Source organism: Acanthaster planci, linkage group LG10 (genome assembly GCF_054643075.1).
Source record: "Acanthaster planci isolate LZ-2023a linkage group LG10, COTS_SCS, whole genome shotgun sequence".
Taxonomy (NCBI): domain Eukaryota; kingdom Metazoa; phylum Echinodermata; class Asteroidea; order Valvatida; family Acanthasteridae; genus Acanthaster; species Acanthaster planci.
Genome location: NC_141786.1, coordinates 7,212,476 through 7,225,387, shown reverse-complemented (window position 1 = coordinate 7,225,387; position 12,912 = coordinate 7,212,476). Strand labels below are relative to the sequence as shown.

Genomic DNA, 12,912 nt, shown 5'->3' with positions numbered 1-12,912 from the left:
CGAGGCCCAGTTTGATTTTTTTCTCTCCTTTCTCTGAGCTAGTTGTAATGACGCACGCGACAGAAATTATTAAAGTTTACGGCTACCCCAGAAATTAACCAAGACAAAACAGATGTGACTCGAGTGCAAAATTGTGTAAATATCAAGTGAGGCACGAGTGTGCTTATATTAATTTAATGATGACAAATAAATCAGTTAAAACAATGGTCTCGCTTGAAGGATTTCTTGCACGCCATTGGTTTGGAATGGTTTAAGATCCTATACACGAATGACCCTACACCAAATGCTCACGTGCAGACTCCCTCGTGGTACTTGTGGGTGCCACTTCGCTGTGATTGGTTGATGTACACGGCATCATGGTGGGCACTTTGCTGCGATTGGTTGACATTATTACACAATGCTGGATACTTCACCCGGATTGGTAGACATCAATCACCTCATGACGGAGAATTTCAATCCGTTTATAGAGGGAAAGAGATTTCCCTGTGTCCCACCTTTGTCGTTATAAAATTGTCACACACTATACCCTAAAAGTATTCTCCTCTGTGAGTCTCTCGCAGTAATCTTCCAACATGATGTCGGGTCAGCTGGTTGTCCTACTTGCTTTCTTCGTGTTTGGGGATTTCACCATCGGTAGGGTCAGTGGTACCTCCAGTGCCACCTGTGTCGACTGCCAGAGAGTGAAGAACGTCAAACAGCAGCTAAACCAGATAAAGAACGCATTCGATGAGTTTGTCGAACTCCTGCAAAACACAACCGGTGGGTTAGGGGCCTATGGCTCAGTTTCCCAAACTCGTTCGTTCTGATTCCTTGTTATTTTCCGCGTAAGAGGAACCAATCCCCGTTAAATTGCCCAAATAATCTTTTCTTTTCACCAAGATTCAAAACTATCATTCAAAACAGCTGAATTGAAGTTGAAACTGGTATACACGTATAACTTACCCTTTGTTGAAAAGAGTTGCTCTAAAACGAACTGTATGGTAGACTTAGTGCTGCACCTGACTTTCCCTCCAATGTTCTGAATTCGTTAATCGTGTTGATAGTTGTGTTACTTGTTCTGTTTAGCTACCTGCCCCAATGAGCATCCTAAGGACTGTTCTGGTGTGTTTGCAAACGGCATGACTACCAGCGGTGTCTATACGGTTCAACCTGTGGTTGGCGACGGTCCTATCGATGTGTACTGCGATATGGAGACAGATGGTGGCGGATGGACGGTACGTTATAAGCAATGGGCGCGCTCATTAGAATAACACTTTCCCCTCTACCCCAATTCACTCTTACACTGAATATGAGCGTTTATAATAAAACAGGATTGACGCAACAACCCCCAGTAGATCATGTTTTAATTCACTCACAGCCAAACTTTGCAGCAACACTTTTATTCTGTTAAGGGGTGGTCAATTCTATCACGATAAGCCCAAAGTCCTCCTGCTGTCGCTCTGTGGGGCCCAGACCTTCCTGTCATTGTCGTGTCCAGTTCTCTGTCAGACGTTTCAGCTAAGTTTATTAACTTACTTACTTAAACATTACCCTACAGAAGAGCTGGGCGGAATTTACAAAAATATTTTTTCAGATGTTACCACAGTGCCTTTTTACAGGGGTTGAGCCTTTAGGAGTTTTCAGAGTACCTCTATGCAGTCATTTTGAATTCTGCGAAATTCGAAAATGTACTGTTCCTGTGCAGCGCTCATTGTTCCGAAACGGAAGAGCTCAAAACTTAATGTCCACTTTTTCCACTGCGATGGTCAATGCACACGGGCTGGCACGCATGTAGCCTTGAACTTCGGACAACCGAAATTGTGCTTTCGATTGAGTTCAAACTTCACACACTTGTAATGATAAGGGGTGTGTTTGAATGCACGCCAAGCTTAAAATAATTGAGCGAGTTCTTTGGGATGGAATCTGCCTCCCCCCATCGGCTGTGAAAAGGCTCTTTTAGGGTTAAATGTTTATAGGGCTATTTCCCTACTTCTTTCCACTGCATTTTACCCAACTTGCAAAATGTGCTGAAACTATTTCTTGGCCATATTCAGGTATTTCAGCGGCGTCAAGACGGCTCTGTTGACTTCTACCGCGACTGGGAGAGCTACCGCCAGGGGTTCGGTGATCTGAACGGCGAGTTCTGGCTTGGCAACGACAACCTGCATCGACTCACCGCTCAGGGCGCTTACCGACTGCGCGTCGATCTCGAGGACTTCGAGAACAACACTGCGTACGCCGCCTACGACACATTTCGTGTTGCTGACGGGAGTGACAACTACCGGTTGACGGTTGAAGGCTACTCGGGAACGGCTGGTATGTCAGTCATAATGATATCTAATGCAAACTTTACAGTAGGAGGCTGTATCCAAAACAACCGTATTTATAGTGAAAAATTTACAGGTACATACCACATCGTTTCGAGTGGTTTCCAAATTAATAATATTGTTTGTGCCAGACAACGCAGCTAAGAGTGCACCCTATAAGCATTAATAGTGAACATACATTACAACCTCCAACGTCACTGCATGATCAAATTATTCATTTGCTGTTGTTATCACTTGGAGGAAGGACACACAAGAGTTTCAACTCTGGCATCTGATCAACTAACTCTGATCATCTAAGCCCGGCCAGACGACAATACAAAATAACATGCCCAAAATGCCCGATTACTTCCTGCAGCTTAGCTGCACAAGTGGGGCCAGTGATATCTTAGCGATACTTACGGTGCTTTGCTTGCAATTAACTAGTATTAACAACTGTCGCTGTGACTAGATTACCCAAACGATTATTTTTCAGTTATTAGTTTGTTTAATTGAGAGACCTCAGAGAGTGAAAATAGGAATACATTATTGAATGCTATAATCCTCAACACTTGTGTTCCTCAACGGTGCCTTCTTAGTCCCATGTTGTAGTAATTGATGAACTACGATTGCGTGTCTTCGTTAGGACGCTCGAGATCAAATATGCAGACGATACATCTGTTAATGGCTTGATTCGACGCGATGATGAGAGAGGTCACAGAGAACAGGTCAACGAGCTCGCCCATTGGTGTGGAGAATTGGAGATTATTGCCTTTGACAATTGGTTGCTCAAAGGTGGAAATTGTTCAGGCTTTTAGGTATCTTGCAATCCACATTCCGAGCGACCTGATTTGGAAAACTCAAGTTGAGCACTGCGTATAGATAGCCCAACAACGTTTGGTTTTTCTTCGTCATTTAATAATAAATAATAACAATTTTTTATAAAGTACGCTCCATCACCCTCCATAAAAAGTATCTCAGAGCGCTACAATATACACTACAAACTATAACACCCAATAGGCCCTAATTAAAAATCATTACATATTTAATTATACAGAGATCAATTAAATAAAATCACGACTATTTAAAAATCAACATAAAACCTATTTCACTTATAACTTATCTTAAATTAAAATATGTTTTAAAACAGGATTTTAAAATATCATACATGTACGATGCTGAAGCACGTATCTACAGTGGCAGTGTATTCCAAAGTCTAGGTGCACAAGCCTGGAATGCCCTGTCACTGTAATACTTAATATTGCCCCCATTGGGTGGTGTAAAGTTAAATTTCCCTGGGAATTCGATCTCAACTGACGACCAACGAAGTTGTGGGGAAATCTTCGATTACCAGATCAAGAGTAGCACCTTTGTCATGGACGACAGCATCAACATGCTGAACTAAATCCAAAGAATGAATCAAATGACAGAGTTTTGAAGAGATTTGGTCTCAATTTAACGATGCTTCATACAGATTTCATTGTGCGGTGGTCGAGTCGAAAAGGAGGAGCAGAGGAACACGAAATGTGTTGTTGCTATTGCTTCCAAGGTAGTAAGCATTACCCTCACTGTAAAACATCTTTCTAAGCGTGCAATCGCCGTTTAATTGCAGGTGATTCACTGTCTCACCATAGTAACCAGCCCTTTACTACTAAAGACCGTGACAACGACTCGTCCGCATCTGTCCACTGTGCCGTGGAATACGCTGGCGCCTGGTGGTATAAAGCATGCCACGAATCCAACCTGAATGGCAGGTACCTCGGTGGGCGGACGAGCGTGTACGCCAAAGGAGTAGTTTGGTATGACTGGAAAGAGTATTACTACTCACTGAAACGTACTGAGATGAAAATTAAAAACAAAATATAATCAGCTGGGGTTTGTGTCGGAAAATCGGTATTTTTTTCCATTTTGTCTCAATTCTGTAGTCTTCATGAGATAGCTAATGCCTGTGTATTGCTGGAAGCATGTGTAACCAGAACTGCATGCCTTACTTTCTTTCTATATTGACACGCTCTTGCAGCTAGGGTAGTGTCACTGGATGAGTGGTACGTTTAATAATCATTCAGATTTTTCCCTAAATAGAATGAAACGATATGGATACTTACGTTTGGTTTTAAGCCACTAAGTACTGAAAAAATTGAAACGAGAGTATTTCCCCGGACAACTTTACAGTTTGTTTGAATGGCGTACCTCGGTTTTATTGTAGGTCGTCAGATTTTTGAAGCACCTAGAGTATCTCGTAGATGATGCCACCCTATTACTGACTATCAAAGAATAGATCTCCAAAGACAAGATAGTAAATAACAGAAACAAATAGGCCTAAACGTTGAAACGAGACATAACCCAGGTAGATCGTGTTAGTTGATCTCTCTCCCTGAATTTAAAATTCCTTCGAAGTTTTCAGTTGTTTCAGTACTTAATTGTCATACTTCAGAGAGGTTATGCAAAAATTCCTTGTACTAGTGAGGAAACTGTGAAGATTAAATTTAACAATGAAAAGACATACCGTTAGTTGCCATGGTGATTTACAGCTTAACCTCACTCGGTTTATCGAATGCTCAGCAGGAGTCGATTTTTGCCCACCTGCCGTGTAAAATTCTAATTTTGCTGAAATGCTATTTTCAATCATAAGCCAGTTTTTAAATTGGGAAATTAAACCGATTGAAATGGAGAAAGCCCCAGCGCATTTCCCCTTCCACGTATACTTCCAATCATGACTGTAGCAAGCCAGTCAAGTCGAACTTACTAAAATTTAATGTTGATGAGTTTCTGCTGGCATCCCGTCACTCCGTCTGGAAAATGGGAATTCCTGTATTTGGTGGTATTTAAATCCTGCAATGTGTATTAACTGACTTGCGTCGAGATAACATCACGAGTTTGTCGAAAATGGTACCTGTAAAGCTGAATAAACAGACTTGTTTCCTGTACATTTGGCTTGACCAGTGTTCACTTTTCTTTTTTGTTTTTGTTTCACTGGCTCCATTAGCAAGCGAGGGTTGGTTTGTTGCTCAGCGGTAACACCCTGTGAAAAATATTTTGCTTCACTTGTACGGATTGTATCTGGGCAAAAAAGAAAAGAAATTTCACATTTTGGTGGAGAAAAGAAAAATGTACTGATCACAGAGCCAACATAGATCGATAGCTAGCTTCTAAGCAGCTTTGACTTTTGGTTAAAATCAACACCTTTTGCATGACTGGTGCGAACAACCATTTTTCCATCAGAATGCGCAAACCCAGAAAGGTCTTCGCTTAGGCACCTGGGGCATGATGGCCAAGACCGTCACGATCTGGACTCCACATACACATCTGAACTTTTAACTTGGATATCACATTCATATTTCAAAAGTGTGAGTTTCTGCAAGCAAAACCACAGATATAATTATAAACTGCAAGAAGGACTAGCTAAACATTTCGCTTATTGCAATATATATTTTTATAAATTTTACTTGAAACCCTTGAAATTGCATCTTTGGGTTTCAATTACCCTTATTTTAAATATTTGTTTCGCAACTTTAACCCATAATTTAATGCTTTTTTAGTTTTATGCTAATGCATATTTGCATATTCATGAGCAGAACTATGATATCATCCAAGGCACTGAATCTCAATGTTGCACTGATTTGTGCACAGAGAATATCTAGATATTTTTAACCACTGCTATGGCAGACTTTACTTTCTTTGGCAATTTATTGCTGTGTAAGTTTGTGGCAAAAATCCGTTTCACAGAAATGTTCCCAGATAGCAAGTTTGGGATTCACAATTTGAACATGAAAACATGCAACCTGAACCATGCTTTCCTGGATTTACATCAAAGCAAAAGCGTCCTCACTTGTACAGAAATGCTTGGTTTATTTTTAATGTGTGGAAAAGTGCACCGTTCAGTTCACGTAACTCAAAAAAGATGTCCAACAGTCTTCATACATGGAAGAAGAGTACAGAGACACACAAAAAGTGATTCTAAGGAAAACTCATTTCCTGGTTTCTTTAAAAGCATTTGCAATGCACGACTAGGAAATGCAAACGTTACGGTCGCATCGCCACCGTCAAATTGAACACTCCGACAAACGCGGCTCTTTTCAACCGATGAGGGGGTGCTGCTGCCCGGGGCGGATTACAGAAGGCACTCCACACCCGCAACAATTTGACTCAGTGAGGAATTCAATTTCCAACCAGAACACTTCATCAGATGAAGTAGAAGGTCGCATGCGCAACTCATTTAATGGTAGGCCTATTACAAAATGAAATGTTAGTTCTTCTATTTCGTGTTAGACTCTATATCAGAATGGTGTTTGAACTGATTGTGTGCCATTCCAAACGTTAATGGATTCAGTAGCCGCCCCCAACGGAACCAACAGAGGTCGCACTTTTCCCAACAGCAGAGGCGCCTTTGTAGGGAGCTGCACTCTGCTGGGTGCACCGCAGCAAATAAATTCCCATGTACAGCAGTTATAAATCCCTATACTTCACAAATGTAAAAAAAAAACTCTCTTAGGTGTTCAGGCTGCTTAGAAAAACGACGTTTGACATGTCCTCTTTCATTTTCCTTTCAAGTTTTAGTGGGTTGGGCAATGAACTTTGGAGAAATTATCACCAAATGCAGACTACCCCTAAAATGAAGGAAACTTAACTGCACGGAAAAGTAGCCATGGCTATTTAGTGCCACTTTCGGACCCGATTGCATCCAAACTGCTCCCCGAGTACGGGACAAAGGTTCAGTGCCATACCTCTTCAATTTCTCAGTTCCATTGCTCTCCGGACCCTCTACTATAGAATATTCGGAGTGTGTAACTTTTATTAATGAGCTCGGCGGATATATTTCTGACCTATTTACGTGGGAGCACCCTGCTGGGTCACCAAGGATTCCCGCCTCACGGGTGCACCCTGGTAATTAGGCCCTAAATATGTCCGCCGAGCTCATTAATAAAAGTTATACACTCAAAATATTCTATATTAGAGAGTCCTGAGAGCCATGAAATTGAGGAATTGGAGAAATATGGCACTGAACCCCTGGCCCGGACTCTGGGCATCAAATTCTGAGTAATTTGGGTGCAGTTGGGTCCGAAAATGGCACTATTTGGCCATTTTGCAGAGGGATGGTTTTTCAAAATGGCAACTTTTCTGGGCAGGGACATTTTCTTCATTTTAGGGGTGGTCTGCTTCTGGTGAAAATTTCTCAAAAATTCATTGGTCAACCCCCCGAAAATTGAAAGGAAAATGAAAGGGGACATGTCGATCATCGTATTTCTGTGCAGCCTGGACACCTGTGAGAGTTGTGAGTATTTTTAAAATTATTGCAAAGTGTGGGGATTTATCATTGCAGTCTATGGGAATTTATTTGTAGTGGTGCACCCTCACGGTCGGGCGGCTACCAACAAAGTGAACGCTGCCGGCCAACATGGCGTTTTCAACCGATGAGGGGGTGCTTCTGCTCAAAGCGGATTGAAATTCGCTCCCACGCTCACTGACGGGTGTACATTTTACTAGTATCCAAGCCGCAGCTTTCAATTCCTATCTCTCTGTTGCACCATAATGGACATTAAGAACTTTTTCTTCCTCCTTTTTTCCAGTCATTTCTACACAAGGAAAAGGAGGCCATTTCAGTTTAAAATATCTCTATTGGTGTGTAAACACCAGACCCGGTGTGGCGGTCTCAGCTGTCTCCCGGTCTCAGCAGTCCCCCTTACCAAATAGGCCCCTATGGTAAAATACGTCATGCCGTCTCTGCGCACAACAACGGGAAAGTCGTCCGTTTAAGTGGCGTGCTGGGCAGCGCAGTCCATGTATGTTGTACGTTGTACGTGACGTGTACCTGTGCTGTACATAGCCCTACATCAGAGATAATAGCACCGCTTATAGTACCGTGCGAGTTAGTCATGCGGACCTTTCAGCACGGAAGACCAACGGGACCGTGCTTGTGTCAGGCTGAAATGTGCGGCTACGACAGGGGGGTCCGCTGAGACCGGGAAACAGCTGAGACCGGCACACCCAGCCAAGGAGCTTTGCAATGCCAGAATCTGCCTAAATTAGCTTCAAGGATGCAACTTTGAAATGAGTTGTAACTTTATATTCCAAGGGCGGATCCAGGATTTTCTTCTTAAAGGGGTGTGAAGATCGGGTGATTTTTGTGTGTACGGGGTGGGTATATTTCAACTGTCACCTTTTGGTGAAGCCATTTAATCTCTTTGATTTGTCATAGACCTTTTTAGAGTGGTCTTTCAACCTTTATACATAGGCGCCCTGATAGTGGTAACGAGTGGGGGGTGTTAACCTCCCCCCCCCCATCCGTGCCTGTATTCTCTTGTACACATCTAATCAAATGTGTTGCTCACTTTGATTTTTTCAGGTGTTTTTTATGGTATTTGACATTTTCTAATTAATTTCAGAGTGTTTCAGTTTTTATGGGGTAAAGTACTGAACTGAGCTCTACGTTGTCTTCTCACAAGACTGACAAAGCCCTTAAGGTTGAAGTCCGAACTTAAACTTGTCATTTACAAAATTTCTGTTGATTTTTCCACAAGTGGTCCCAAAAGTCACCTTTAGGCATTACCCACGTGCAGTTAACCAGAAAAAAACAAGAGGGCGTAAAATCTATACAATCACGACAACAGGCACTTTCTGCTGGGTTGAATTTAATCTTCACAGTTTACTTACGAAGAATGTTACCCGACGGACCTCTCTCAGGTTAGACAACATAATGCTGATAACAGATATTTTTATGAATTGTCTAATAGCGAGACATTACTAACAGGATCAGCCTTGGCTTTGTGTCATGTTAAAACCTGTTGGTGTGTAATCTACTCTTGTGGTTGAGACATAGTAGATAAACCCAAAAGGGTGTTTCATTTGACAGTCCTTGACAGTCAGTATAAGGGCTGTATTTTTCACGAAAAACTCCACAAGGGTTTCGAAAATGTGAGGACCTACCAAAATAACGAGGTGTGCCATTCAAGCAAACCTTGAAGTTGTTTGGGGAAATCGTCTCATGCTTCAATTTGTGTCAGTACTCTGTGGTTTAAAACAGAAATAAGTATTCCCTATCATTCCATTTTACTTTGGGCAATAATTATCAGAGACATTTTTGCAACCAAGCTTGTATAACTATTGTTCATCATGTGACGCTGCCCTAGCGGCATGTACATGTCAATATAGAGAGTTGAAAGTAAGGCATGCAGTTCTGATGACGCAGGACAGGACCTTCCTGTTGCAATACACGAGTATATCCTGCAGCTATCTAAAGAATTCTGACAAAACACATCAAACTTTTAGACGAACCGGAGCTGATTATATTTTGCTTCTAATTTTCATCTCACTACGTTTCAGTGAGTAGTAATACCCTTTCCAGTGCTTCCAAACTACTCCCTTGGCGTACTCGCTCGTTTGCCCGCCAAGGTACAAGCCATTCAGGTTGGAGTAGTGACAGGATTTATACCACCAAGCGCCGGAGTATTTCACTGCACAGTGGCCAGATCGTTGCACGTCGTTGTCGCGGTCTTTGGTAGAAAACTGTTGGTTACTGTGGCCATACAGTGAATTACCTGCAATAAATTGGCAAAATAAGAATCTGGATCAACTGGTAAATAGGAATGTAGAAACCACTTTTTACCGTTTGTCCAAAACTTTAGGTCATCAATAGGCCTATATACTTGTGACGTTACGTATTCGTTTCATGCACACTTTCCTGTGGAGCCAAAGATGGGGCCTACTGTTCACTGAGCACCATAAGAAAGCACACACGAAAACGAAGTGTGCTGTCATCAGTACAGAGGTCTATTCGATTCCTGCTTGAGTGTTTCCAAACCAAACAGTATATAAAGAAAGAATATCTATGTATGCAATGGTAAGAATTATTTCATGAGGAAACAAATGAAATGTTCTATACCATGAGGCACAACTGAGTGGGATCTAACATGCAATGTTAGACTGGTTTCCGTGTCTACGTTATTTTACGGGTCTTGTTTATATGTTTTTCTTTCTTTGGAGGGAACCATACACTGAAGTTCTATTCAACGGTATCCAGTCAATGGAACAAATAATTCAATTACATATGATTAAAAATCCACCAATCAGATGACAGTGATTTGTAGAGGTATTGAAAATAACACTGATGGGGGCTTACTCATAGCTCAGTTTTCTGGTACAAAGAACTGTGAACTTGGTAACGATTCAAAACTATGTGCACCGTAAAGTGTTCATTGACGTTTGTTTTGGACTGTAGCCTCTGCCCTAGCATTCGATATCATTATGACTGACATACCAGCCGTTCCTGAGTAGTCTCCCACTATCAACCGGTAGTTGTCACTCCCATCAGCAACACGAAACGTGTTGTACAAGGCATACGCAGTGTTTCCTTCAAAGTCCTCGAGATCGACGCGGAGTTGGTAGGCGCCCTGAGCGGTGAGTCGGTGCAGGTTGTCATTGCCGAGCCAGAACTCGCCGTCCAGATCACCGAATCCATGGCGGTAACTCTCCCAGTCGCGGTAGAATTCAACAGAGCCGTCTTGACGGCGCTGGAACACCTAAATGTGGCCAAAAACTGGTTTCACAGTTTGCCAGATGAGTAAAATGCACTTGTGAAAAGAATAAGGTCATAGCAAACTTTAAGTGTTAACGGTGAGTTGTTTTAAAACTACCTGGACACCTCTGACCGAGTACTGGAAACGACAATGACATGGAGCGAGAGTAGTAGAAATTCGGGCTTAACAGAATACACAGTGTTGCTGCGAAGTTTGGCTAGCAGGGACTTAAAATATGAATTGCCGCGGGTTATTCTGTCGGTCTTTTTGGTATCATGCTTTATTATAAGCTCTCTTATCCTTTGTTAGAATGAATAGGGATGGGGGCGCTCGTGAAATTCCCCACGAGCGCACCCATTGCTTATAACGTACCGTCCATCCGCCACCGTCTGTCTCCATATCGCAGTACACATCGATCGGACCGTCACCAACCACAGGTTGAACCGTATAGACACCGCTGGTAGTCATACCGTTTGCAAGCACACCAGAACAGTCCTTAGGGATCTCACTGGGACAGGTTGCTGTAGTTCAAATCAACATAACAAGTAAACCAACTATCAACATGATCAGCAGATTCTGAATTTTATAGGAGAAGTCTTGTACCGGACTATGTCTATTAATTCAGTTCATACAGTTCATTTTGAGGCCATATTTTTGTCAACAAGGAGTTATTCAATTCCAGTTTTAACTTTAATTCAGTTGTTTGAATCATGACGAAAATACAGATTACCGAGGCAATTTAGCGAGGATCAATTTTTAAGACGAACAAAAGTAAAAAGAGTCCGAAAGATTTTTAGAAATTCAATTAGAAACCCACCGGTCGCGTTTTTCAGGAGTTCGGCAAACCCTTCGACTGATTCCCTTAAACGGTCGAACTGGAGTCTGACGTTGGTCAGGCTCTGGCAGTCGACACAGTTGGCACTGGAGTTACCACTAACCCTATCGATGGCAAAATCCCCAAACACGAAGAAAGCAAGAAGGACAATCAGCGGACCCGACGTCATGTTGGAAGATTTGTTCACAGACTCACAGAGGAAAACAGTTCTGAGGTGTTGCTAGTGTCAGACACATTATAAAGACAAAGATAGGAATGCAGACCTAATTCTTTTTTCTATGCATAAACGAATTTGCATTCTCTGTCATGAAGTGATTGGTGCCTACCAATCAAAGTGAAATATCCAGCATTGGATAAAATTGTGAACCCTAAATTTGCTGTCTGGGAACATTTCTTTGAAAGGGATTTTTGCTGGATTATTGCCATATACTTACACAGCAATAAATTGCCAAATAAAATAAAATCTGCCATAGCAGTGGTTAAAATAATCTAAAGTTTCCTGTGCACAAATCAGTGCAACATTGAGATTCAGTGCCTTGGATGACATCACAGTTCTGCTCGTAAATATGCAAATATACATTAGCTTAAAAACAAAAAAAAATTAAATATGGGTTAAAATTCCAAAACAATAATTTAAAACAAGGTTAATTGAAACCAACTGATGCAATTTCAAAGGTGTTTTAGTAAAATTTATGAAAATTATTTCTATTTCCTGGTTCCTTTAAAGACTTGAAATCATCCATGCTTACTGGACAAAATTACTGCTCAAATTGTGTACCCAGAAGTTGCTTAGTAAAAACACGTCTGAGAAAGAGGTTGCCGTTGCTTGCTTTCGCGCCCTCTAGTGTCCACTTTATATTACTGTGAGTTCAGTTTAGAAATCCTGACTTGACGAATTCTGCCAAACGTTTGTATATTGACAGCCTATGGGCGCATTTGCCAAAAGTGGTAGCAGCCAATCACATTGCCGGACTTGTTTTTACATCGTTCATATCTGCATTATAATGTCTGACTACTTTGATTGGTGGAAACTCCGTATACATTATGCAAGGTCATGCCGTTCGTATGCAATAGACCGTGTTCGCGGCGTCCCCAATTTCATTCGTATTCCCTAACGTAGTGTATTTACTGAAAAACGTTAAATTCATACAACCAGACTATATTCTATGAGTTCATTGCGATCCCCCAAAATCACCTGGTACCAACCCACTAGGGGTTTCAAATTTATATTGTACGTTCAAGAATACGACTGAAATTGGGAACGCCACGAAATACGGTATAT

General features: G+C 41.7%; 2 protein-coding genes across 2 annotated transcripts; one reads left to right on the top strand and one right to left on the bottom strand.

The window, feature by feature from the left end:
• Window positions 1-484: 484 nt before the first annotated feature.
• On the top strand, window positions 485-5,209 carry LOC110988348 (microfibril-associated glycoprotein 4-like). The gene is made up of 4 exons (XM_022251748.2): window positions 485-759; window positions 1,066-1,214; window positions 2,034-2,295; window positions 3,895-5,209. The coding sequence occupies exons 1-4, from the start codon at window positions 573-575 to the stop codon at window positions 4,146-4,148; spliced, it is 852 nt and encodes a 283-aa protein (XP_022107440.2). The 5' UTR covers window positions 485-572; the 3' UTR covers window positions 4,149-5,209.
• A 3,684-nt stretch (window positions 5,210-8,893) lies between these two features.
• Window positions 8,894-11,883, bottom strand: LOC110988345 (microfibril-associated glycoprotein 4-like). The gene is made up of 4 exons (XM_022251742.2): window positions 11,613-11,883; window positions 11,168-11,316; window positions 10,537-10,798; window positions 8,894-9,817 (listed from the first exon to the last, which is right to left on the bottom strand). The coding sequence occupies exons 1-4, from the start codon at window positions 11,797-11,799 to the stop codon at window positions 9,564-9,566; spliced, it is 852 nt and encodes a 283-aa protein (XP_022107434.2). The 5' UTR covers window positions 11,800-11,883; the 3' UTR covers window positions 8,894-9,563.
• Window positions 11,884-12,912: the final 1,029 nt, after the last annotated feature.